At 50.6% G+C, this 27,126-nt stretch overlaps 1 protein-coding gene and 1 gene segment (V, D, J or C); both read left to right on the forward strand.

Moving 5' to 3' along the window:
- The window catches only part of LOC129339980 (uncharacterized), a 196,399-nt gene that overhangs the window by 91,727 nt on the left and 77,546 nt on the right, over positions 1–27,126 (forward strand). The gene's annotated exons all lie outside the window — the stretch shown is intronic.
- LOC129338783 (Ig mu chain C region membrane-bound form-like) overlaps positions 1–27,126 on the forward strand; it is a 37,154-nt gene that overhangs the window by 4,881 nt on the left and 5,147 nt on the right. Inside the window, 4 exon segments of the C gene segment in view lie at positions 21,126–21,437; positions 22,360–22,686; positions 24,663–25,001; positions 25,935–26,267. Coding sequence covers positions 21,126–21,437; positions 22,360–22,686; positions 24,663–25,001; positions 25,935–26,267 — 1,311 coding nt within the window.

A 27,126-nucleotide genomic window follows, 5' to 3' on the forward strand; every position in this document is an offset into this window, starting at 1 on the left:
CTAGCTAGCTTGTTGACTGCTACAGAGCACGGAACCAGGCAAACCTTGCAGGTCTTTTGTAACAATAGCTGGGCGCAGAGAACTACAGCAGTCCCTGCAAAGCCCAGTGCTACACAATGGATGATTTGGGTGGCTCCCTGCAGAACGGTAGGGTTGGCAATGAGGAGAAAAGTGCCTGGCATCCCTTAGCTCCATGATGCTTCATGGAGCTACTGGAGTCTCTCCAAAGACCAGGGCTCTGCAGGAGGTTTTCTTGGCTCCCTGCTGAATTGTGGTGTTCTGAATGGCAGGCGACACAACAGGCAACCCCTAGCTATCCTGAAGCCCACCATAGAGCAGGGAGCCAGGCATGCCTTGCAGGGCTTTTGCAGCAATAGCTGAGCTCCAGGAGCTTCAAGAGCTCCTCCGGAGCCGAGTGCTCTGCAGAGGTTACCTTGGCTAGTTGCGTGCAGAGTTGTATTGTTCTGGATGCTGAAAACAGCAACCGGCACACCCCTACCTAGCCTGAAGACCACTATGGAGCACAGAGTCAGGGCTTTTACAGCAATAGCTGGGCACAGAGAGCTACGGCAGCTCCTGCGAAGCCTAGTACTATGCAGGGAAGGGTTTTCTTGGCTCCCTGCTGAACTGCAGTGTTTTGACTGGTGGGTGACACGACTGGCAACCCCCAGCTATCCTTAAGCCTACCATACAGCAGGGAGCCAGGCAAGCCGTGCAGGGCTTTTGAGGCAATAGCTGAGCACCGGGAGCTACAGCAGCCCCTGCGAAGCCTAGTGCTATGCAGGGAAGGGTTTTCTTGGCTCCCTGATGGATTGCAGTGTTGCGAATAGCTGGTGAAGCATGGAAACAGGCAGCCTCGCAAGTCATTTGTAGCAAGAGCAGGGAGCAGGGAGCTAGAAGACCACAACAGAGCGGGGAACCAGGCAAGCTTTTTCAGGAATAGCTGGGCAAAGGGACCTGCTATGTTCCCTCTGGTGCCCCGTACTCTACAGGGGTAGGTTTGAGTGGCTCCCGGCAGAATTGTGGGGTTTTGAATGGTGGGTGACACGACAGGCAACCCCTAGCTATCCTTAAGCCCACCATACAGCAGGGAGCCAGGCAAGCCTTGCAGGTCTTTTGCTGCAATAGCTGAGCGGCCAGAGCTACCAGAGCTCCTCCAGAGCCCAGGGCTGGGCAGGGGGTGGCTTGGGTGGCTGCTTGCAGAGCTGTACCATTGTAAATGCTGGAAACAGCAGCCGGCATCCCCCTAGCTAGCCTGAAGACCACAACGGAGCACGGAATCAGGCAAGCCGTGCCGGGATTTTGCAGCAAAAGCTGGGCACGGGGAACCAGGCAAGCCTTGCAGGGCTTTTGAGGCGACAGCTGAGCTCCAGGAGCTACCGGAGTTCCTCCGAACCCAGGGCTCTGCAAGGGTTGGCTTGGGTGGCTGCTTGCAGAGCTGTACTATTGTAAAGGCTGGAAACAGCAACCGGCATCCCCCTAGCTAGCCTGAAGACCACTGCAGAGCACGGAATCAGGCAGGCTGTGCAGGGATTTTGCAGCGATAGCTGGGTGCGGGGAGCTATGGCAGCCCCTGCGAAGCCCAGTGCTAGACAAGGAAAGGTTTTCTTGGCTGCCTGATGAATTGTGGTGTTGTGAATGGTGGGTGAAGCATGGAAACAGGCAGCTTTGCAAGTCTCTTGTAGCAAGAGCAGGGAGCAGGGAGCTAGAAGAACACAATAGAGCAGGGAACCGGGCAAGCTTGTTTGGGAATAGCTGGGCACAGGGACCTACTATGTTCCCTCTGGTGCCCAGTACTCTACGGGGGTAAGTTTGAGTGGCTCCCGGCAGAGTTGTAGTGGTGTGAATGCTGGACAAAGCGACCGGCATTCCCCTAGCTTGCTTGTTGAACACTACAGAGCATGGAACCAGGCAAACCTTGCAGGTCTTTTCCAGCTATAGCTGGGCACGGCGATTCACAGCGGTACCTGCAAAGCCCAGTGCTACGCAGGGGATGATTTGGGTGGCTCCCTGTAGAATGGTAGGGTTGGCAATGAGGAGAGAAGCGCCTGGCATCCCCTAGCTTCCATAAACCATCAAGGAGCTAGAAACCAGGCATTCCTTGCAGACCAGTTGTAGCTATAGCAGGGGCACAGGGCGCTACTGGAGACTCTCCAAAGACCAGGGCTCTGCAGGGGAAGGTTTTCTTGGCTCCCTGCTGAATTGTGGTGTTCTGAATGGCAGGCGACACAACAGGCAACCCCTAGCTATCCTTAAGCCCACCATACAGCAGGGAGCCAGGCAAGCCTTGCAGGTCTTTTGAGGCAATAGTTGAGCTCCAGGAGCTACCGGAGTTCCTCCGAACCCAGGGCTCTGCAAGGGTTGGCTTGGGTGGCTGCTTGCAGAGCTGTACCATTGTAAATGCTGGAAACAGCAGCCGGCATCCCCCTAGCTAGCCTGAAGACCACAACGGAGCACGGAATCAGGCAAGCCGTGCCGGGATTTTGCAGCAAAAGCTGGGCACGGGGAACCAGGCAAGCCTTGCAGGGCTTTTGAGGCGACAGCTGAGCTCCAGGAGCTACCGGAGTTCCTCCGAACCCAGGGCTCTGCAAGGGTTGGCTTGGGTGGCTGCTTGCAGAGCTGTACTATTGTAAAGGCTGGAAACAGCAACCGGCATCCCCCTAGCTAGCCTGAAGACCACAACGGAGCACGGAATCAGGCAGGCTATGCAGGGATTTTGCAGCGATAGCTGGGTGTGGGGAGCTATGGCAGCCCCTGTGAAGCCCAGTGCTAGACAAGGAAAGGTTTTCTTGGCTGCCTGATGAATTGTGGTGTTGTGAATGGTGGGTGAAGCATGGAAACAGGCAGCCTTGCAAGTCTTTTGTAGCAAGAGCAGGGAGCAGGGAGCTAGAAGAACACAATAGAGCAGGGAACCGGGCAAGCTTGTTTGGGAATAGCTGGGCACAGGGACCTACTATGTTCCCTCTGGTGCCCAGTACTCTACGGGGGTAAGTTTGAGTGGCTCCCGGCAGAGTTGTAGTGGTGTGAATGCTGGACAAAGCGACCGGCATTCCCCTAGCTTGCTTGTTGACCACTACAGAGCATGGAACCAGGCAAACCTTGCAGGTCTTTTCCAGCTATAGCTGGGCACGGCGATTCACAGCGGTACCTGCAAAGCCCAGTGCTACGCAGTGGATGATTTGGGTGGCTCCCTGTAGAATGGTAGGGTTGGCAATGAGGAGAGAAGCGCCTGGCATCCCCTAGCTTCCATAAACCATCAGGGAGCTAGAAACCAGGCATTCCTTGCAGACCAGTTGTAGCTATAGCAGGGGCACAGGGCGCTACTGGAGACTCTCCAAAGACCAGGGCTCTGCAGGGGAAGGTTTTCTTGGCTCCCTGCTGAATTGTGGTGTTCTGAATGGCAGGCGACACAACAGGCAACCCCTAGCTATCCTTAAGCCCACCATACAGCAGGGAGCCAGGCAAGCCTTGCAGGTCTTTTGAGGCAATAGTTGAGCTCCCGGAGCTGCCCGAACTCCTCCAGAGCCCAGGGCTGGGCAGGGGGTGGCTTGGGTGGCTGCTTGCAGAGCTGTACCATTGTAAATGCTGGAAACAGCAGCCGGCATCCCCCTAGCTAGCCTGAAGACCACAACGGAGCACGGAATCAGGCAAGCCGTGCCGGGATTTTGCAGCAAAAGCTGGGCACGGGGAACCAGGCAAGCCTTGCAGGGCTTTTGAGGCGACAGCTGAGCTCCAGGAGCTACCGGAGTTCCTCCGAACCCAGGGCTCTGCAAGGGTTGGCTTGGGTGGCTGCTTGCAGAGCTGTACTATTGTAAAGGCTGGAAACAGCAACCGGCATCCCCCTAGCTAGCCTGAAGACCACAACGGAGAATGGAATCAGGCAAGCCGTGCAGGGATTTTGCAGCGATAGCTGGGTGTGGGGAGGTATGGCAGCCCCTGTGAAGCCCAGTGCTAGACAAGGAAAGGTTTTCTTGGCTGCCTGATGAATTGTGGTGTTGTGAATGGTGGGTGAAGCATGGAAACAGGCAGCCTTGCAAGTCTCTTGTAGCAATAGCTGGGTGCAGGGAGCTAGAAGACCACAATGGAGCAAGGAACCGGGCAAGCTTGTTTGGGAATAGCTGGGCACAGGGACCTACTATGTTCCCTCTGGTGCCCAGTACTCTACGGGGGTAAGTTTGAGTGGCTCCCGGCAGAGTTGTAGTGGTGTGAATGCTGGACAAAGCGACCGGCATTCCCCTAGCTTGCTTGTTGAACACTACAGAGCATGGAACCAGGCAAACCTTGCAGGTCTTTTCCAGCTATAGCTGGGCACGGCGATTCACAGCGGTACCTGCAAAGCCCAGTGCTACGCAGGGGATGATTTGGGTGGCTCCCTGTAGAATGGTAGGGTTGGCAATGAGGAGAGAAGCGCCTGGCATCCCCTAGCTTCCATAAACCATCAGGGAGCTAGAAACCAGGCATTCCTTGCAGACCAGTTGTAGCTATAGCAGGGGCACAGGGCGCTACTGGAGACTCTCCAAAGACCAGGGCTCTGCAGGGGAAGGTTTTCTTGGCTCCCTGCTGAATTGTGGTGTTCTGAATGGCAGGCGACACAACAGGCAACCCCTAGCTATCCTTAAGCCCACCATACAGCAGGGAGCCAGGCAAGCCTTGCAGGTCTTTTGAGGCAATAGTTGAGCTCCCGGAGCTGCCCGAACTCCTCCAGAGCCCAGGGCTGGGCAGGGGGTGGCTTGGGTGGCTGCTTGCAGAGCTGTACTATTGTAAATGCTGGAAACAGCAGCCGGCATCCCCCTAGCTAGCCTGAAGACCACAACGGAGCACGGAATCAGGCAGGCTATGCAGGGATTTTGCAGCGATAGCTGGGTGTGGGGAGCTATGGCAGCCCCTGTGAAGCCCAGTGCTAGACAAGGAAAGGTTTTCTTGGCTGCCTGATGAATTGTGGTGTTGTGAATGGTGGGTGAAGCATGGAAACAGGCAGCCTTGCAAGTCTTTTGTAGCAAGAGCAGGGAGCAGGGAGCTAGAAGAACACAATAGAGCAGGGAACCGGGCAAGCTTGTTTGGGAATAGCTGGGCACAGGGACCTACTATGTTCCCTCTGGTGCCCAGTACTCTACGGGGGTAAGTTTGAGTGGCTCCCGGCAGAGTTGTAGTGGTGTGAATGCTGGACAAAGCGACCGGCATTCCCCTAGCTTGCTTGTTGAACACTACAGAGCATGGAACCAGGCAAACCTTGCAGGTCTTTTCCAGCTATAGCTGGGCACGGCGATTCACAGCGGTACCTGCAAAGCCCAGTGCTACGCAGGGGATGATTTGGGTGGCTCCCTGTAGAATGGTAGGGTTGGCAATGAGGAGAGAAGCGCCTGGCATCCCCTAGCTTCCATAAACCATCAAGGAGCTAGAAACCAGGCATTCCTTGCAGACCAGTTGTAGCTATAGCAGGGGCACAGGGCGCTACTGGAGACTCTCCAAAGACCAGGGCTCTGCAGGGGAAGGTTTTCTTGGCTCCCTGCTGAATTGTGGTGTTCTGAATGGCAGGCGACACAACAGGCAACCCCTAGCTATCCTTAAGCCCACCATACAGCAGGGAGCCAGGCAAGCCTTGCAGGTCTTTTGAGGCAATAGTTGAGCTCCCGGAGCTGCCCGAACTCCTCCAGAGCCCAGGGCTGGGCAGGGGGTGGCTTGGGTGGCTGCTTGCAGAGCTGTACCATTGTAAATGCTGGAAACAGCAGCCGGCATCCCCCTAGCTAGCCTGAAGACCACAACGGAGCACGGAATCAGGCAAGCCGTGCCGGGATTTTGCAGCAAAAGCTGGGCACGGGGAACCAGGCAAGCCTTGCAGGGCTTTTGAGGCGACAGCTGAGCTCCAGGAGCTACCGGAGTTCCTCCGAACCCAGGGCTCTGCAAGGGTTGGCTTGGGTGGCTGCTTGCAGAGCTGTACTATTGTAAAGGCTGGAAACAGCAACCGGCATCCCCCTAGCTAGCCTGAAGACCACAACGGAGAATGGAATCAGGCAGGCTATGCAGGGATTTTGCAGCGATAGCTGGGTGTGGGGAGCTATGGCAGCCCCTGTGAAGCCCAGTGCTAGACAAGGAAAGGTTTTCTTGGCTGCCTGATGAATTGTGGTGTTGTGAATGGTGGGTGAAGCATGGAAACAGGCAGCCTTGCAAGTCTTTTGTAGCAAGAGCAGGGAGCAGGGAGCTAGAAGAACACAATAGAGCAGGGAACCGGGCAAGCTTGTTTGGGAATAGCTGGGCACAGGGACCTACTATGTTCCCTCTGGTGCCCAGTACTCTACGGGGGTAAGTTTGAGTGGCTCCCGGCAGAGTTGTAGTGGTGTGAATGCTGGACAAAGCGACCGGCATTCCCCTAGCTTGCTTGTTGACCACTACAGAGCATGGAACCAGGCAAACCTTGCAGGTCTTTTCCAGCTATAGCTGGGCACGGCGATTCACAGCGGTACCTGCAAAGCCCAGTGCTACGCAGTGGATGATTTGGGTGGCTCCCTGTAGAATGGTAGGGTTGGCAATGAGGAGAGAAGCGCCTGGCATCCCCTAGCTTCCATAAACCATCAGGGAGCTAGAAACCAGGCATTCCTTGCAGACCAGTTGTAGCTATAGCAGGGGCACAGGGCGCTACTGGAGACTCTCCAAAGACCAGGGCTCTGCAGGGGAAGGTTTTCTTGGCTCCCTGCTGAATTGTGGTGTTCTGAATGGCAGGCGACACAACAGGCAACCCCTAGCTATCCTTAAGCCCACCATACAGCAGGGAGCCAGGCAAGCCTTGCAGGTCTTTTGAGGCAATAGTTGAGCTCCCGGAGCTGCCCGAACTCCTCCAGAGCCCAGGGCTGGGCAGGGGGTGGCTTGGGTGGCTGCTTGCAGAGCTGTACCATTGTAAATGCTGGAAACAGCAGCCGGCATCCCCCTAGCTAGCCTGAAGACCACAACGGAGCACGGAATCAGGCAAGCCGTGCCGGGATTTTGCAGCAAAAGCTGGGCACGGGGAACCAGGCAAGCCTTGCAGGGCTTTTGAGGCGACAGCTGAGCTCCAGGAGCTACCGGAGTTCCTCCGAACCCAGGGCTCTGCAAGGGTTGGCTTGGGTGGCTGCTTGCAGAGCTGTACTATTGTAAAGGCTGGAAACAGCAACCGGCATCCCCCTAGCTAGCCTGAAGACCACAACGGAGAATGGAATCAGGCAGGCTGTGCAGGGATTTTGCAGCGATAGCTGGGTGTGGGGAGGTATGGCAGCCCCTGTGAAGCCCAGTGCTAGACAAGGAAAGGTTTTCTTGGCTGCCTGATGAATTGTGGTGTTGTGAATGGTGGGTGAAGCATGGAAACAGGCAGCTTTGCAAGTCTCTTGTAGCAAGAGCAGGGAGCAGGGAGCTAGAAGAACACAATAGAGCAGGGAACCGGGCAAGCTTGTTTGGGAATAGCTGGGCACAGGGACCTACTATGTTCCCTCTGGTGCCCAGTACTCTACGGGGGTAAGTTTGAGTGGCTCCCGGCAGAGTTGTAGTGGTGTGAATGCTGGACAAAGCGACCGGCATTCCCCTAGCTTGCTTGTTGAACACTACAGAGCATGGAACCAGGCAAGCCTTGCAGGTCTTTTCCAGCTATAGCTGGGCACGGCGATTCACAGCGGTACCTGCAAAGCCCAGTGCTACGCAGGGGATGATTTGGGTGGCTCCCTGTAGAATGGTAGGGTTGGCAATGAGGAGAGAAGCGCCTGGCATCCCCTAGCTTCCATAAACCATCAAGGAGCTAGAAACCAGGCATTCCTTGCAGACCAGTTGTAGCTATAGCAGGGGCACAGGGCGCTACTGGAGACTCTCCAAAGACCAGGGCTCTGCAGGGGAAGGTTTTCTTGGCTCCCTGCTGAATTGTGGTGTTCTGAATGGCAGGCGACACAACAGGCAACCCCTAGCTATCCTTAAGCCCACCATACAGCAGGGAGCCAGGCAAGCCTTGCAGGTCTTTTGAGGCAATAGTTGAGCTCCAGGAGCTACCGGAGTTCCTCCGAACCCAGGGCTCTGCAAGGGTTGGCTTGGGTGGCTGCTTGCAGAGCTGTACTATTGTAAAGGCTGGAAACAGCAACCGGCATCCCCCTAGCTAGCCTGAAGACCACTGCAGAGCACGGAATCAGGCAGGCTGTGCAGGGATTTTGCAGCGATAGCTGGGTGCCGGGAGCTATGGAAGCCCCTGTGAAGCCCAGTGCTAGACAAGGAAAAGTTTTCTTGGCTGCCTGATGAATTGTGGTGTTGTGAATGGTGGGTGAAGCATGGAAACAGGCAGCTTTGCAAGTCTCTTGTAGCAAGAGCAGGGAGCAGGGAGCTAGAAGAACACAATAGAGCAGGGAACAGGGCAAGCTTGTTTGGGAATAGCTGGGCACAGGGACCTACTATGTTCCCTCTGGTGCCCAGTACTCTACGGGGGTAAGTTTGAGTGGCTCCCGGCAGAGTTGTAGTGGTGTGAATGCTGGACAAAGCGACCGGCATTCCCCTAGCTTGCTTGTTGACCACTACAGAGCATGGAACCAGGCAAACCTTGCAGGTCTTTTCCAGCTATAGCTGGGCACGGCGATTCACAGCGGTACCTGCAAAGCCCAGTGCTACGCAGTGGATGATTTGGGTGGCTCCCTGTAGAATGGTAGGGTTGGCAATGAGGAGAGAAGCGCCTGGCATCCCCTAGCTTCCATAAACCATCAGGGAGCTAGAAACCAGGCATTCCTTGCAGACCAGTTGTAGCTATAGCAGGGGCACAGGGCGCTACTGGAGACTCTCCAAAGACCAGGGCTCTGCAGGGGAAGGTTTTCTTGGCTCCCTGCTGAATTGTGGTGTTCTGAATGGCAGGCGACACAACAGGCAACCCCTAGCTATCCTTAAGCCCACCATACAGCAGGGAGCCAGGCAAGCCTTGCAGGTCTTTTGAGGCAATAGTTGAGCTCCCGGAGCTGCCCGAACTCCTCCAGAGCCCAGGGCTGGGCAGGGGGTGGCTTGGGTGGCTGCTTGCAGAGCTGTACCATTGTAAATGCTGGAAACAGCAGCCGGCATCCCCCTAGCTAGCCTGAAGACCACAACGGAGCACGGAATCAGGCAAGCCGTGCCGGGATTTTGCAGCAAAAGCTGGGCACGGGGAACCAGGCAAGCCTTGCAGGGCTTTTGAGGCGACAGCTGAGCTCCAGGAGCTACCGGAGTTCCTCCGAACCCAGGGCTCTGCAAGGGTTGGCTTGGGTGGCTGCTTGCAGAGCTGTACTATTGTAAAGGCTGGAAACAGCAACCGGCATCCCCCTAGCTAGCCTGAAGACCACAACGGAGAATGGAATCAGGCAGGCTATGCAGGGATTTTGCAGCGATAGCTGGGTGTGGGGAGCTATGGCAGCCCCTGTGAAGCCCAGTGCTAGACAAGGAAAGGTTTTCTTCGCTGCCTGATGAATTGTGGTGTTGTGAATGGTGGGTGAAGCATGGAAACAGGCAGCTTTGCAAGTCTCTTGTAGCAAGAGCAGGGAGCAGGGAGCTAGAAGAACACAATAGAGCAGGGAACCGGGCAAGCTTGTTTGGGAATAGCTGGGCACAGGGACCTACTATGTTCCCTCTGGTGCCCAGTACTCTACGGGGGTAAGTTTGAGTGGCTCCCGGCAGAGTTGTAGTGGTGTGAATGCTGGACAAAGCGACCGGCATTCCCCTAGCTTGCTTGTTGAACACTACAGAGCATGGAACCAGGCAAACCTTGCAGGTCTTTTCCAGCTATAGCTGGGCACGGCGATTCACAGCGGTACCTGCAAAGCCCAGTGCTACGCAGGGGATGATTTGGGTGGCTCCCTGTAGAATGGTAGGGTTGGCAATGAGGAGAGAAGCGCCTGGCATCCCCTAGCTTCCATAAACCATCAGGGAGCTAGAAACCAGGCATTCCTTGCAGACCAGTTGTAGCTATAGCAGGGGCACAGGGCGCTACTGGAGACTCTCCAAAGACCAGGGCTCTGCAGGGGAAGGTTTTCTTGGCTCCCTGCTGAATTGTGGTGTTCTGAATGGCAGGCGACACAACAGGCAACCCCTAGCTATCCTTAAGCCCACCATACAGCAGGGAGCCAGGCAAGCCTTGCAGGTCTTTTGAGGCAATAGTTGAGCTCCCGGAGCTGCCCGAACTCCTCCAGAGCCCAGGGCTGGGCAGGGGGTGGCTTGGGTGGCTGCTTGCAGAGCTGTACTATTGTAAATGCTGGAAACAGCAGCCGGCATCCCCCTAGCTAGCCTGAAGACCACAACGGAGCACGGAATCAGGCAGGCTATGCAGGGATTTTGCAGCGATAGCTGGGTGTGGGGAGCTATGGCAGCCCCTGTGAAGCCCAGTGCTAGACAAGGAAAGGTTTTCTTGGCTGCCTGATGAATTGTGGTGTTGTGAATGGTGGGTGAAGCATGGAAACAGGCAGCCTTGCAAGTCTTTTGTAGCAAGAGCAGGGAGCAGGGAGCTAGAAGAACACAATAGAGCAGGGAACCGGGCAAGCTTGTTTGGGAATAGCTGGGCACAGGGACCTACTATGTTCCCTCTGGTGCCCAGTACTCTACGGGGGTAAGTTTGAGTGGCTCCCGGCAGAGTTGTAGTGGTGTGAATGCTGGACAAAGCGACCGGCATTCCCCTAGCTTGCTTGTTGAACACTACAGAGCATGGAACCAGGCAAACCTTGCAGGTCTTTTCCAGCTATAGCTGGGCACGGCGATTCACAGCGGTACCTGCAAAGCCCAGTGCTACGCAGGGGATGATTTGGGTGGCTCCCTGTAGAATGGTAGGGTTGGCAATGAGGAGAGAAGCGCCTGGCATCCCCTAGCTTCCATAAACCATCAAGGAGCTAGAAACCAGGCATTCCTTGCAGACCAGTTGTAGCTATAGCAGGGGCACAGGGCGCTACTGGAGACTCTCCAAAGACCAGGGCTCTGCAGGGGAAGGTTTTCTTGGCTCCCTGCTGAATTGTGGTGTTCTGAATGGCAGGCGACACAACAGGCAACCCCTAGCTATCCTTAAGCCCACCATACAGCAGGGAGCCAGGCAAGCCTTGCAGGTCTTTTGAGGCAATAGTTGAGCTCCCGGAGCTGCCCGAACTCCTCCAGAGCCCAGGGCTGGGCAGGGGGTGGCTTGGGTGGCTGCTTGCAGAGCTGTACCATTGTAAATGCTGGAAACAGCAGCCGGCATCCCCCTAGCTAGCCTGAAGACCACAACGGAGCACGGAATCAGGCAAGCCGTGCCGGGATTTTGCAGCAAAAGCTGGGCACGGGGAACCAGGCAAGCCTTGCAGGGCTTTTGAGGCGACAGCTGAGCTCCAGGAGCTACCGGAGTTCCTCCGAACCCAGGGCTCTGCAAGGGTTGGCTTGGGTGGCTGCTTGCAGAGCTGTACTATTGTAAAGGCTGGAAACAGCAACCGGCATCCCCCTAGCTAGCCTGAAGACCACTGCAGAGCACGGAATCAGGCAGGCTGTGCAGGGATTTTGCAGCGCTAGCTGGGTGCGGGGAGCTATGGCAGCCCCTGTGAAGCCCAGTGCTAGACAAGGAAAGGTTTTCTTGGCTGCCTGATGAATTGTGGTGTTGTGAATGGTGGGTGAAGCATGGAAACAGGCAGCCTTGCAAGTCTTTTGTAGCAAGAGCAGGGAGCAGGGAGCTAGAAGAACACAATAGAGCAGGGAACAGGGCAAGCTTGTTTGGGAATAGCTGGGCACAGGGACCTACTATGTTCCCTCTGGTGCCCAGTACTCTACGGGGGTAAGTTTGAGTGGCTCCCGGCAGAGTTGTAGTGGTGTGAATGCTGGACAAAGCGACCGGCATTCCCCTAGCTTGCTTGTTGACCACTACAGAGCATGGAACCAGGCAAACCTTGCAGGTCTTTTCCAGCTATAGCTGGGCACGGGGATTCACAGCGGTACCGGCAAAGCCCAGTGCTACGCAGGGGATGATTTGGGTGGCTCCCTGTAGAATGGTAGGGTTGGCAATGAGGAGAGAAGTGCCTGGCATCCCCTAGCTTCCATAAACCATCAAGGAGCTAGAAACCAGGCATTCCTTGCAGACCAGTTGTAGCTATAGCAGGGGCACAGGGCGCTACTGGAGACTCTCCAAAGACCAGGGCTCTGCAGGGGAAGGTTTTCTTGGCTCCCTGCTGAATTGTGGTGTTCTGAATGGCAGGCGACACAACAGGCAACCCCTAGCTATCCTTAAGCCCACCATACAGCAGGGAGCCAGGCAAGCCTTGCAGGTCTTTTGAGGCAATAGTTGAGCTCCCGGAGCTGCCCGAACTCCTCCAGAGCCCAGGGCTGGGCAGGGGGTGGCTTGGGTGGCTGCTTGCAGAGCTGTACTATTGTAAATGCTGGAAACAGCAGCTGGCATCCCCCTAGCTAGCCTGAAGACCACAACGGAGCACGGAATCAGGCAAGCCGTGCAGGGATTTTGCAGCGCTAGCTGGGTGTGGGGAGCTATGGCAGCCCCTGTGAAGCCCAGTGCTAGACAAGGAAAGGTTTTCTTGGCTGCCTGATGAATTGTGGTGTTGTGAATGGTGGGTGAAGCATGGAAACAGGCAGCCTTGCAAGTCTTTTGTAGCAAGAGCAGGGAGCAGGGAGCTAGAAGAACACAATAGAGCAGGGAACCGGGCAAGCTTGTTTGGGAATAGCTGGGCACAGGGACCTACTATGTTCCCTCTGGTGCCCAGTACTCTACGGGGGTAAGTTTGAGTGGCTCCCGGCAGAGTTGTAGTGGTGTGAATGCTGGACAAAGCGACCGGCATTCCCCTAGCTTGCTTGTTGAACACTACAGAGCATGGAACCAGGCAAACCTTGCAGGTCTTTTCCAGCTATAGCTGGGCACGGCGATTCACAGCGGTACCTGCAAAGCCCAGTGCTACGCAGGGGATGATTTGGGTGGCTCCCTGTAGAATGGTAGGGTTGGCAATGAGGAGAGAAGCGCCTGGCATCCCCTAGCTTCCATAAACCATCAGGGAGCTAGAAACCAGGCATTCCTTGCAGACCAGTTATAGCTATAGCAGGGGCACAGGGCGCTACTGGAGACTCTCCAAAGACCAGGGCTCTGCAGGGGAAGGTTTTCTTGGCTCCCTGCTGAATTGTGGTGTTCTGAATGGCAGGCGACACAACAGGCAACCCCTAGCTATCCTTAAGCCCACCATACAGCAGGGAGCCAGGCAAGCCTTGCAGGGCTTTTGAGGCAACAGCTGAGCTCCAGGAGCTACCGGAGTTCCTCCGAACCCAGGGCTCTGCAAGGGTTGGCTTGGGTGGCTGCTTGCAGAGCTGTACTATTGTAAAGGCTGGAAACAGCAACCGGCATCCCCCTAGCTAGCCTGAAGACCACTGCAGAGCACGGAATCAGGCAGGCTGTGCAGGGATTTTGCAGCGATAGCTGGGTGCAGGGAGCTATGGAAGCCCCTGTGAAGCCCAGTGCTAGACAAGGAAAAGTTTTCTTGGCTGCCTGATGAATTGTGGTGTTGTGAATGGTGGGTGAAGCATGGAAACAGGCAGCTTTGCAAGTCTCTTGTAGCAAGAGCAGGGAGCAGGGAGCTAGAAGAACACAATAGAGCAGGGAACCAGGCAAGCTTGTTTGGGAATAGCTGGGCACAGGGACCTACTATGTTCCCTCTGGTGCCCAGTACTCTACGGGGGTAAGTTTGAGTGGCTCCCGGCAGAGTTGTAGTGGTGTGAATGCTGGACAAAGCGACCGGCATTCCCCTAGCTTGCTTGTTGAACACTACAGAGCATGGAACCAGGCAAACCTTGCAGGTCTTTTCCAGCTATAGCTGGGCACGGCGATTCACAGCGGTACCTGCAAAGCCCAGTGCTACGCAGGGGATGATTTGGGTGGCTCCCTGTAGAATGGTAGGGTTGGCAATGAGGAGAGAAGCGCCTGGCATCCCCTAGCTTCCATAAACCATCAGGGAGCTAGAAACCAGGCATTCCTTGCAGACCAGTTGTAGCTATAGCAGGGGCACAGGGCGCCACTGGAGACTCTCCAAAGACCAGGGCTCTGCAGGGGAAGGTTTTCTTGGCTCCCTGCTGAATTGTGGTGTTCTGAATGGCAGGCGACACAACAGGCAACCCCTAGCTATCCTTAAGCCCACCATACAGCAGGGAGCCAGGCAAGCCTTGCAGGTCTTTTGAGGCAATAGTTGAGCTCCAGGAGCTACCGGAGTTCCTCCGAACCCAGGGCTCTGCAAGGGTTGGCTTGGGTGGCTGCTTGCAGAGCTGTACCATTGTAAATGCTGGAAACAGCAGCCGGCATCCCCCTAGCTAGCCTGAAGACCACAACGGAGCACGGAATCAGGCAAGCCGTGCCGGGATTTTGCAGCAAAAGCTGGGCACGGGGAACCAGGCAAGCCTTGCAGGGCTTTTGAGGCGACAGCTGAGCTCCAGGAGCTACCGGAGTTCCTCCGAACCCAGGGCTCTGCAAGGGTTGGCTTGGGTGGCTGCTTGCAGAGCTGTACTATTGTAAAGGCTGGAAACAGCAACCGGCATCCCCCTAGCTAGCCTGAAGACCACTGCAGAGCACGGAATCAGGCAGGCTGTGCAGGGATTTTGCAGCGATAGCTGGGTGTGGGGAGGTATGGCAGCCCCTGTGAAGCCCAGTGCTAGACAAGGAAAGGTTTTCTTGGCTGCCTGATGAATTGTGGTGTTGTGAATGGTGGGTGAAGCATGGAAACAGGCAGCCTTGCAAGTCTCTTGTAGCAATAGCTGGGTGCAGGGAGCTAGAAGACCACAATGGAGCAAGGAAGCAGGCAAACCTTTTCAGGAATTGATGGGTGCGGGGACCTACCACGGTCCCTCCTGGGTGCCGTACTCTGCAGGGGTAGGTTTGGGTGATCCTTGCAGAGTTGTAGAGATGTGAATGCTGGAAAACGCACCTGGCATCCCCCTAGCTAGCCTGAAGACCACTATGGAGCACAAAATCGGGCATGCCTTCCATGCCTTTTGCAGCAGTAGCTGGGCACGGGGAGCTACAGCAGTCCCCGCAAAACCCAGTGCTGCACAGTGGATGGGTTCAGTGGCTCCCTGGTGAATGGTAGCATTGACAATGAGGGGAGAAGCACCTGGCATTCCCCTCGCTTCTCTGAAACATCTTGGAGCGAGAAACCAGGCATTCCTTGCAGACCAGTTGCAGCTATAACTAGGGCATGGGGAGTTACTGTAGACTCTCTAAAGACCAGGTCTCTGCAGAGGAAGGTTTTCTTGGCTCCCTGTTGAATTGCAGTGTTTTGAATGGTGGGTGAAGCAACTGGTAGCTCCCTTGCTACACTGAAGTCCCCCATAGAGCAGGGAGTCAGGCAAGCCGTCAGGGTCTTTTGAGACACAACTGAGTGCCGGGAGATACCGGAGTTCCTCCAGTGCCCAGTGCTACGCAGACGGTTTGGGCAGCTCTCTGAGCAGCTATAATGTTGTGCATGCTGGAAATATTAACCGGCACCCCTCTAGCTACCCTGAAGACCACAATGGACCAAGGAGTCGGGCAAGCCTTTCAGGCCTTTTGTACTGATAGCTGGACTCAAAGGGCTACTAGAGTTCCTCCAAAGTCCAGTGCTATTCAGGGTTTGCATGGCTCCCTGCTAAACTGTGGTGTTTTGAACAGTGGGTGAAGGAAGCAGAAATCCCCGAGCTATCATGAAGTGTACCATACAGCAGGGAGCCAGGCCAGCCTTGCGGGTCTTTTCCAGCAATAGCAGAGCGCCGGGAGCTACAAGAGCTCCTCCAGAGCCCAGCGCTCTGCGTGGGTTGGTTTGGCTGGCTGCTTGCAGAGTTGTACTGTTGTGAATGCTGGAAACCACAACCGGCATCCTATAGCTAGCCTGAAGACCATTGTGGTCCATGGAATCAGGCAAGCCTTTCAGGTCTTTTGCTGTGAAACCTGGGCGTGGGGAGCTACCAGAGTTCCTCCGGAGCCCAGAGATCTGCAGGGGTTGGTTTGGATGGCTGCTTGCAGTTTTAGTAGTGTGGATGCTGAAAAAGCAACCGGCAGCCCCCTAGCTAGCCTGAAGATCATTACAGAGCTTGGGGTCCGGCAAGGTGTGCAGGTCTCTTGCGGCAGTAGCTGGGTGCAGGGAGCTCTGAAGCCCAGCGCTATGCAGGGAAAGGTTTTCTTGGCTGCCTGATGAATTCTGGTGTTGTGAATGGCAGGTGAAGCATGGAATCAGGCAGCCTTGCATGTGTTTTGTAGCAATAGCTGGGCACGGGGAGCTATCTTGCATCCCTAGCTATCCTGAAGCCTACCGTACATCAGGGAGCCAGGCTAGCCTTGCAAGCCCTTTGCAGCAATAGCTGAGCGCCACAAGCTACCAGAGCTCTTCTGGAGCCCAGTGCGCTGCACGGGTTGGTTTGGGTTGCTGCTTGCAGTTTTAGTGATGTGAATGCTGAAAAAGCATCCAGCATCCCCCTAGCTAGCCTGAAGTCCGCTATGGCGCAGGAATCAGTCAGTCTTGCATGGGGAGCTAGAAGACCGCAAAAGAGCAGGGAACCAGGCATGCTTGTTCAGGAATAGCTGGGCGCGGGGACCTACCACGGTCCCTCTTGTGTGCAGTACTCTGCAGGGGTAGGTTTGGCTGGCTCCTTGCAGAGTTGAGGCAGTGTGAATGCTGAAAAAAGCAACTTAGCTAGCCTGAAGGCTATATGGAATCTGGCAAGCTTTGCAGGCCTTTTGCTGGAATTGCGGGGCTTCAGGAGCTACCAGAGTTCTTCCGAAGCCCAGCGCTATTCAGGGGAAGGTTTGCTGGGCTCCCTACCTAATTGTGGTGTTCTGATTGGCACGCGAATTTACCTGCAACACCCTAACTATCCTAAAGCCTACTATACAACAGGGAGCCAGGCGCTCCTTCCGGATCTTTTGTTCTGAGCACCAGGAGCTGCTAGAGCTCCCGCAGAACCGAGTGCTCTGCAGGGGTTGGTTCGGGTGGCTGCTTGTAGGATTGTAATGTTGTGAGTGCTGGGGAAACAACCAGCATCTCCCTAGCTAGCCTGAAGACCACTACAGAGCATGGGATCAGGCAAGCCTTGCAGGGCTTTTGCAGCAATAGCTGAGCACCCAGAGCTAGAGCCCAGTGCTACGCTGTGGATGGCTTGGGTGGTTCACTGCTGAATTGTGGTGTTGAGAATGATGACTGGTGCATGATGCGCCTTGAAGTTCACAACGGAGTAGGGAACCAGGCAAACCTCGCAAACTTTTTGCAGCAATAGTTGGAGCACAGGGAGCTACTGTATTTCTGGAGACCAGTGCTCTGCAATGAGAACTTTGCTTGGCTGCCTGATGAATCGTGGTGTTGGCTGGGCAACCCTATAGCTACCCCATAGCCCACCATGCAACACAGAGCCAAACAAGCCTCTCTGAACTTTTGCAGCAATAGCTTGGGATGGGGAGCTACCAGAGTATCTCCAGTGCCCGGTGCTTCACTGGAGTAGGTAAAGGTTGTTCCCTGCAGTGTCATACTGTTGCAAATGATGGAGAAAGCACCCATTGCCCTCATTGCTACCCTGAAGACTACTATGGAACAGGGAACCAGGCAAGCTTTGAAGGCATTTCCCAGTAGTGGGGGCACACGGAGCTACAGTTGTCCCACCAAAGACTAGTGCTGATCAGGGAAAGGTTTGCTGTACTGCACTGTTGTGAATTATGGATGAAGCAACCAGCACCCCTAACCTGCCCTGAAGCCTGCAATGGAGCTGGAAACTAGGCAAGCTTTTCAGATCTGTTTCAGCAATATCAGCTACGTGGGGTCCCTGTTGCAGTTCTTCAAAGCATAGGACTCTGGGGGGGGGGGGAGGTTTCAGTTGCTCCCTGCTCAACTGTGATTTTCAGAATGGTGGGAGAAGGCAATGGCATTCCTCTAGCCTAGCAAACCGTGCAGTTCGTTTGCAGCAACAAGATATCCTTATTGGTCTTTAAGGTGCTATTGGGCTCAAATCTGGCTCTTTGGAAGCAAGGTGAATTGCTTGGATGCATGCAAACCTTCCAAGTCCATAACCACACAGGTGGGGGTTCACAGCAGTCTCTCTGAGAGCCAAGCTACAAGTGACGCCTTACACAGGTTGGACGCTTGTCAGCTTACCTCAAGTTTTGATGGGAAATGTAGGCGTCCTGGTTTTACAGCTTGGCTCTTCATTACAGCTGCAAGACCAGGATGCCTACATTTCCCATCAAAACTTGAGGGAAGCTGACAAGTGTCCAACCTGTGTCAGGCGTCACTTGTAGCGTGGCTCTGAAATTCAAAACTCTGATGGGACAGGCTTGGAGGGCCACATGCTCAGACAGAGGAAGATATGAGAAATGCCCCCTAGCTTCCCTGAAGCCCACAATGCAGTTAAGAGCCAAGCAAGCTTTCCCCATTCTTTGCAGCAATAACCAGGACATGGGGAGATACCAGAATCTGTCTGGAAACCCGTGCTCCACTTCATTGAATATGTGAATGCCTCTTTGCTAGAGTTTAGATTTGGGGATGGTAAGTGAGCATCTGCAGGGCTTTTACCTTATAATAATTTTACTTCTGTAATAGCTGAGAGGCATGCAGTCTTTCCATCTCCAGCCCTGAGACCCTTCCTGCTTGTATCTTTTTTTCTTATTATTCTCTGAGAAGTCTACAGCCAGTTCTTCGGACTCCATGAGCATATAATACTGTGTACTTTCCTACTAAGCACGCACTACTGGTCGGTAACTCTGAAGCCCAGATTTTGCCTCAACGTCAGCTTTGGGGTTTCTCTTATGAGGCTCACAGTCTGCTGTGTAGTCCTTGATATACACACTGTTGCAAAAATGCCCCCTGTGCTCCAACCCAATCCAGAACAAAGGGAAGAGAGAAACAAGAGCTTTTCAAGAGTATAGAGTCCAGTAGCACCTTTAAGACTAACCAACTTTACTGTAGCATAAGCTTTCGACTATCACAGTTCTCGTCAGAGGCTTCATCCTGCATCTGATGAAGAGAGCTGTGGTTCTCGAAAGCTTATACTGCAATAAAGTTGGTTAGTCTTAAAGGTGCTACTGGATTCTTTTCTGTTTTGCTACTACAGACTAACACAGCTATCTCCTCTGTTTCAAAAGTATGTAAATATAATTTTTGTGTATATTTGGAGGGGGGTTATCTTACATTCAGGATTATCTTCCTTTCCAGTAAACACGGTACTTGCTGTAGCCCTGCTAGTTCTAGTGGGTGGAATGAAGTAGAACTAGCGGCTGTTCTATCCAATATCAGCACCAAGGACAATGTGAGGCTCTTAAATCTCTGTGGCAGTGTGGCATGTGTGGCATATCTGAGGGCCAAGCTACAAGTGACGAATGACACTTGAATGGCAAGTGGATTGAGTGGAGGGCAAGTGAACAGGAAGAAATACACTTGCCGTTCAAGTGTCATTCGTCACTTGTAGCTTGGCCCAGAGTCTCTCCTTCCCCGTGGATCGCTTTTTATCAGTTCTCATGTCTTGTATGAAGAAACAGTAGTTTGGTGTTCTCTGATAGCTAGCGTTATATCAGCGTGGCGCTGGAGGTGAAATTTCTGAAGCACTACTAGCCTCAGCATGAAAATGAAGAGATTTTCCACAGGGGTTCCCAATTTTCAAGTTAGCTCAAGGTGCCTGTTTTACATCACCTGTGGAATTTGTTATTTCCCACTTACATGAGCTACTTCAGGAAAAATTGGGGGGTTGCCAACCTCCAGGTACTGGCTGGAAATTTGGAATTACAACTGATCTCCAGGCAAGAGAGATCCGTTCCCCTGGAGAAAATGGCTCCTTTGGAGGGTGGAATCTATGGCATTATTCTGTTCTGAGATCCTTCCCCTCCTAAACCTTGCCCTCCCCAGGCGCCATCCTCAAAATCTTGAGGAATTTCACAACTCAGAGTTGACAACCCTGTCTGCCTGGATGTCTAAGGCTTTGAGGCCTACCAAGCCTATTTGTGTACCAGGAACTTCGGAAGTAGGATTTTTGTTTGATTTTGATGACCAGTGTCTGAAGTATTAATTGGCAACGCAGTGCTAATCCTTTTGAATGGTTTTGGAAGGTTCTAAGAGCTTTTTAATAATGTGTTCATTGTGCAGACATAGCCAAGGAGTGGAGTTTCTGCATTCTCCCAAGCATAACTTGATGGGAGTTGTCAGACTTTCAACAATGTGAAATGTCCCTACGTTTTTTTTATTTGTTTGTTTTTTAGAAAGAAGATGGGATTTTTACAAAAGAGTTGGTATTATTTAAGGAGAGTGCACTGTTGTGGGGATGGTCAATATACAATATAAATGCTTTAAACAGTAACAACAGGAATGTCAAGTGGTTGGGTGGGGCTATTGTGTGAAAGAATGCATGATTTTATTGCGTATTTTAAATCAGTATCTCAAACAAACTAAGATTCATTTCATTTTATTGCATGTGAAAATTATAAAAAAAAAAGTTGGTATTGCGGTAGTGATGATGGAGGAGCAATTATCTTTCCAAGAGCATAGTAAGAAAGCAAATATACACACCAGGTTCCACAAAGTTTCTACATCTGGGTCCACTAACTCATTTCCTGTTTTAAAAATGCTCTAAAGTTCATGTGTTTCCTTCATTGGCCAAGGAAAACATTCTGACACAGGCCCAAATGGGGGCATTACAAAATGGCTTCCAGTTCTAACAATGCTTTGGGCCAGGCTAACCTCTGGAAAAGTGATGCTAAAACAGCTTCTCCGCCGGTCCTTGCTGCTTCACTGAAGGTACTTTGCCTTCTCAATGGATATTGACCACAGCCCCTGGGGATGGGCGGTATATAAATTGAAATATAAAATAAAAAATAAAATATTCTAAAGAAGGTCCAAAGAAGGTCGTTTCTACAACTTTAGGGGAACACTATCCCTCCGCAAAGAAAGGGTTCCTCCAACTTAAATCTTTCAGTAATAAAATTTCAAGCAGATGGACCCCAACATCATCATGAGTACTGTATGGAAGGCGGTTGTCTTTTGTGAGGGAGGAGGTCCTAGTTGATGGCAAAAAAAAATAGACCCTCCACTAGGAAAAACATGTGTGTTTGAATGCTGAATAATCTTGTCTTTCTTACCTAGTTCACATTTTGGATTAATCAGTCCCAGATGAACATTTAACTCCTTTCCAAAAACCCTGCATCCTTCTGTTTTTTTCTTCTCCCTCAGCTTCCCAAAGTGCCCCTTCTCTTTTCCCCCTCATTCCATCGTCGAGCATCACAGACAGTAACGAGATCACCATCGGGTGTATGGCCAAGGATTTCCTTCCTGACTCACTCACTCTGTCCTGGCAAAAGCCAAACAATGACAGCCTTGAGGCAGACAAAATCAAGCGGTTTCCTTCCATTAACAACCCTACTGGGACTTTCACTGCAAGCTCAGCGGCAACTGTCCCTACTAGTCAATGGGATGCATTCAAACCCTTCTACTGCAAGGCTGAACATGCTTCTACAACCAAAGTGGCACGAGTTGTTCGCCAAAGTAAGTACATGTGTAGTTTGTTTTGTTCAACTAGCAACACACACACACACAACACTAGGCTAGAACAACATAGACCCATTTCAGAAGATCAGCAACAAGTAGTCAGAAAGAGCTGTGGCAGTCTTAGAAACTAACTGGTTTATTATCTCAGAATATCTTGCAAGAATTACTGCTTACATAGTATCTAATAACTAGCTGGTCCCTAAAGTGTTATATCCTGGTAGTGTTTTAACATAATAAACAATTACTGAAATCCAGTGCAGAACTCATCTTTACTAGCATAGGAAGCTTCCCCTTCTGACCCAGAAACCTTCCTGCAAATAAGAGATGTGGATGAATGAGAGGTGGTTATTCTGTAGTAAGGAAATGTGTTCTGCACATGCTCTGTAGCACTCTTTCTGAAACTACAATCTGTTTTGGAGCTGAGCATCTTGGCTTGAATGATGCTCTGCTTGCCACAGATTCAAATGAAAGTGAAAATGTTTCTCCAGAAAGAGATAAGCATATAAACCACTTGAAGGAAAAAGACTTTGTGTGTTTGATGGAGATAGATTCCAAGATAGATCTGGATTTGTAAATATGAGACTATCATACTTTGGTCACATCATGAGAAGACTCTCTGGAAAAGTCAGCAATGCTAGGAAAAGTGGAAGGCAGTAGGAAAAGAGGAAGACCCAAAATGAAATGGCTTGTCTCAGTAAAGGAAGCCACATCATCCAGTTTGCAGGATCTGAGCAAGTCTGCTAATGAGAGGATGTTTTGGAGGTCTTTCATTCATAGGTCCGCCATAGGTTAGAGGCAACTTGATGGCACATAACTCACACATATTAATACAGTTTCAGTTGCCATTTAAATGTTACTGTTGGGATAATAAATTCACCTGCAATGCGTTTGTTCTTCTAATTTTCCTTCCCTCCTGTAGCACCAATCGTACCTATTGAACCTACGATTATTATCCGAGTGCCTCCTCTAGAAGATTTTCTTGGTCCCTACCTAAACGCCAGCCTTCTCTGCAAGGCTGATCACCTGTACACTGAGAAAACTACCATTAGCTGGATGAAGAACGGGCAAGTGGTTATCTCCGGCATCACCACCACTGCACCAATCAGGCAAAACTCTGGTTTCTCCATAATCAGCGAGCTCACTGTCACCAAAAAGGACTGGTATGCTGACACGGAATTTTCCTGCCAAGTGCAAAATGAGAAGTTCAATGAGATAAGGAACGTCAGCAAAGTCTCAGTTTGTGAAGGTAAGTTGAATCGTTCCATCCTACAACATCAGAGAACGTGCCAAATAAAATCCCAGACAACATTGACTCTTCGATTTTTGTCATTCGTATAAAGGAGTCAAAATCAGCAAGTGGAGGAAACCTTGGAATAAACCAGCCGAAAAATTTGATGCTGTAAATTTAAATAGAAAAAAACAGGGAAAGGCATTCACTTTGTCTGAATTGGCAATCATTCAGACACAGAAAAATCTGAAAGTCCCTTCAGAAGTTGGTAACAGGTTCTGGGAGTTAAGTAGTGCAGCTCTCTGGCAGGCCTGGCCAAGCCCTAGCTAGGAGATCACGTTCCCCATGCATGTCGCATTGAGCTTCATAGAGTAAATGCAGAATAGAATAATCCACAAATGAGAAATAGGCCTAATACTAAATTTTGAAATGTTCTCTGTTCAAAATCTGAGAATTCAAATAACAATCATTTGTGGAAAGATAGTGGCTGTTTTCACAGGCGCCCCGGGAGATTGCGGAAACTCACAGCATGCAGCGTCTTCCTAGCACCATCTCCCGGCACAATCCCATCAGAAAAAGGGCCATTAAACCGGATCATGCTGAGAAATTGCACTAAGAAGATGCTTTTATGGTGTGAGTTTCGAGAAATCTTCCAGGCGCCTGGCTGTGTGAAAACGGCCACTTTCTCCCTCTACTGCAAAATGAGCATGCAAAGGTCCTTCCTTTCTAGTTCCAGCTCCCCTGAGAACTCTTTGATGCCCATACAGTTTAAAACATCATCCTATTCAAGTACCCAAATGCATTTCAAATAAGGCCAACATTGGATTAAATGTCATATAGGACATCAGTTTATCCATATTTTGCTTTCTATATGAAAAACTTTCTCCTCTTTGGTAATTCAGGCATTAATACTATATTTACAGCTGAACTGCATTTGAGGAAAGAAAAGTAAACTCTTCCGAGTCCGACTTAAGTTTGTTTGTGAATATTTGAATTTCTGTTCTCTTTCATCTTTATTTTAAGAATTCTTTGTGATACGGTATTTTACAAAAAAGACACAAACAAGTCCGCTGACCTAAAATTTCATCAGACTTTAAATATCCTACCAAGTATCAAAAAGCAACATTTTATGTTAAATTTGTATCAAATGTTCTTGTAGGTCCATCCATTTTGTTCTACTGTTATCTTTAGGATGTAAGTAAGTGAAAGTTTATTGTATATAGCCATAGGTCATTACAAATCACAAATAGCAAAAAGTAAAAAACCAGAAATATATAATTAAGTAAAACTGATGTAACATAGTCAGAACAATAACATTTCAAACTAAATAAAACCGATAAACCATTTTCAGTTGACAGATTCAGATAGGACAATGAAAGAGTACATAATTGATAAAAACAGTAAAAATCCTGAAAATTCAGTATTAATTGAATCCCTTAAGAACCGCGTTAGCCCATTTTTTTTTTTTGCAGCCAGGGCGTATAAAGCCATTTTATAAGATATATTGCCATCAGAATCGGCTAGTAAAGCTACAATCTTTAAGATGTAGAAAGAGGGAAGAATGGCTGAATACATAAGCCTCCATAATATCAATCTTTTGCCAGTTCCATAGACCTGTATTCAAACGTATGTTACAAAAATATAGCAATTAAAAGCAGAGGGATGCCCTAGCATATACTGAAAATCCTATCATAACAGAAAAACTGTAATTGGTTTCCTAAAAACTGACTAAGCCAGGGATTGGTGGACTTCCAACTGAAAGGACTTCCACAGCTGTGAGGCAGACATCAAGAGTGCCTGTCCACAGCCTGAAAAATGCTCATTTGATCCAAGAAACTGATTAGCCACAGAGATGAAGACATTGAAGTATCTTGGTCATTTGAAATATGCGTAGTATGTATTTGGTATGAAGCACCTGCAGATTTTCAGGTGCCATGCTTTCATTTACTATGAAACGAAACATTGTTCTCAGCTGTCCCTCTATTGCTCCTCAGGTGGTGGTGAATGTAATGTGCGAATCCGCGTGGAGACCATCCCACCATCCTTCAATGATATTTACCTGACCAAGTCAGCCACACTGACCTGCAGAATCTCCAACATACCCTTTGGTGAGGATCTTGCACTGAATGTCACCTGGACGAGAGCATCCGACAAAAAAACATTGGAGACCACAACTGGACAGGCTAAAGAGCAAGAAAACAGAGAGCTGGTATTTGTGGATGCTACAGCCACAATCTGTGCAGAAGAATGGGAGAAAGGGGATACCTACACGTGCACAGTTAAACATCGGTTACTTGCTACTACTGAAGTAAAGTCTTTGAAGAAGCAGAATGGTAGGTGACTATTTTATATCATCCCACAAAATAGTTAAAGAGCCCCCAGTATCATTGTCTTCCACATATCTTTGATTCTGGTAGATTCCAGAGTTTCCAGAATGCTTATGAACTGCCCTTTAAATCATTAACTACAACCTAAAGCAGAAACAAGGGTACCCCAAGATACCTTAACTTCAATGAATTCCCATTACAATATCTCTTTACATGGGGAGCTCTTTTGTCCTTTCTGCTTCATAATGGCTCTGCAAGTTGGGTCAAACTAACAGTTAATGATTTGGCTAAGACCAACCAGAGGGCTTCCAGGGACTTGTATATCGGCTTCTTTGGGTGAAATCAAGGGAGCTGGTTGAGTGCTAACACTAGTTCATAGCCTATTCTTTGAGGACTGAAACTGCATTACCACTTTCATTTAGAATGGTATGCATAATTTGCAGCCCACCAAATCAAAGGCATCTCAGCATCCATATACGTTGTGACCTTTCAAGTGACTAGGAGTCTGAGGAAAGCAGCAAAAAGGAAAGGGTTCTTAAGCCTCTGGTGGCCCACCAGACAGGACTGGTGCAGGAGCTAAATGGCTGCCTTTGGATGGCAGCTTCACGAGTTGTACAGACTTACCTGCTCACCCCACTTATGCGGAGAAACCAGAGCATCATTGTGTTCAGTGAAAGATGGGTCTGTTTCCAGTTGATAGAAAGCTACTGAATCGAAAAATTCAATTGGGTCAATGGTGCTGGTGTTAGCTTTGCTGGCTCCAGTTCACCTTTTAAAGGAGCACCACTGTACTGCTTTCTCAGGACAAGCTATCTGAGATCAGTCAGAGTTCAGTTGTCATCTCAAGAAGCTAAAAATGCTATACTAAGAATTTCTTCAGATATAACGAGCAACATACATTTGCCCATGTGCATACTTTTTCTTCTTTTCACTATCCAGGTGGTAGTCACAGTGCTCCAGCAGTCTATGTCCTCCCCCCACCCTCAGAGCAACTGGCTTTGCAGGAAACAGCCACTCCCACTTGCCTGATAAAAAGTTTTTACCCCGGCGACTTCTTTGTGAAATGGCTGCAGGATGGTGAGCCCGTGCCAGTTTCGGAATACTTCACTAGTGGCCCCATACAAGAATCCAAGTCCCCCGAGCGGTACTTTGCCTACAGCATACTGAATATCAACGAGCAGGACTGGAATTCTGGAGCCCGTTTAACTTGCGTGGTGGGACACGAGGCACTTCCCCTCCAGATGACTCAGAAGACCGTAGACAAGCACACGGGTAAACCCACCAATGTCAACGTCTCCCTGGTGCTCTCCGACACCGCCAGCACTTGCTACTAACCATCATTGTCATTTCTGCTGACCACCTTCCATCCCGCTCCTTCTGCCAGCATCTTTCTCTTGTTGTGTCTCCTTGTCTCACTATTGGTTTTGTAGCAGAAAGGATAGGCAATGTTGGTGGTCTAAATGAGTGTTCTTAAATGTTAAATCCATTGACTGGCTGCATCTTTGTGATGAAGAATGAGAGTTTGCAATAAAGTATGTTTTTTCAAAACAGAAAGAAAAAATCTGGCGTGATGTGAGAAATGGTGTTCGGGAGTAGGGGGAGGATTAATATTTCTTTTTGATTGTGCAAGCATGGAAAGACCTACATCCCATTTGAATTAAATGGGAAATAAAGCTTCATTTAAAAATACTCCCACAACTTCTTCTCAACAGAGGTCTGAGATTTTCATAACAATCCTAAAAACATTAGAGATGTCCCGTGTTCCCATGGATGAACCATGAGGACTGAAGTTCTTCTCCCATCCATTCTCTGGCTGTGGTCTTTTATTACCATTTTCTCTTGCGAGTCCCTCTTCCATTGCTTCCTCTCTTACCTCATTACACATTATGATGCTCTTTGATCTAAATCGTTCAATTACCATTTCTAAGATGAGGAAGAACTGTTTTAGAAAGCTAGAAAATCCCATTTCTCTTATTCTATCTCATGGATTTTTTGTAATTTGGGATGATCCAAGACAATCTGATAATCCATTCCCCATATCATCTCAAGAACCCTCTCAATAAATGTAGGGACTGGGAGGATAAAAGATTTAATAGTTCTGCATAAGAAAGGAGATGTCTCACTCATTGAG

This window comes from Eublepharis macularius, chromosome 12 (assembly GCF_028583425.1).
Source record: "Eublepharis macularius isolate TG4126 chromosome 12, MPM_Emac_v1.0, whole genome shotgun sequence".
NCBI classification, from domain to species: Eukaryota; Metazoa; Chordata; class Lepidosauria; order Squamata; family Eublepharidae; genus Eublepharis; species Eublepharis macularius.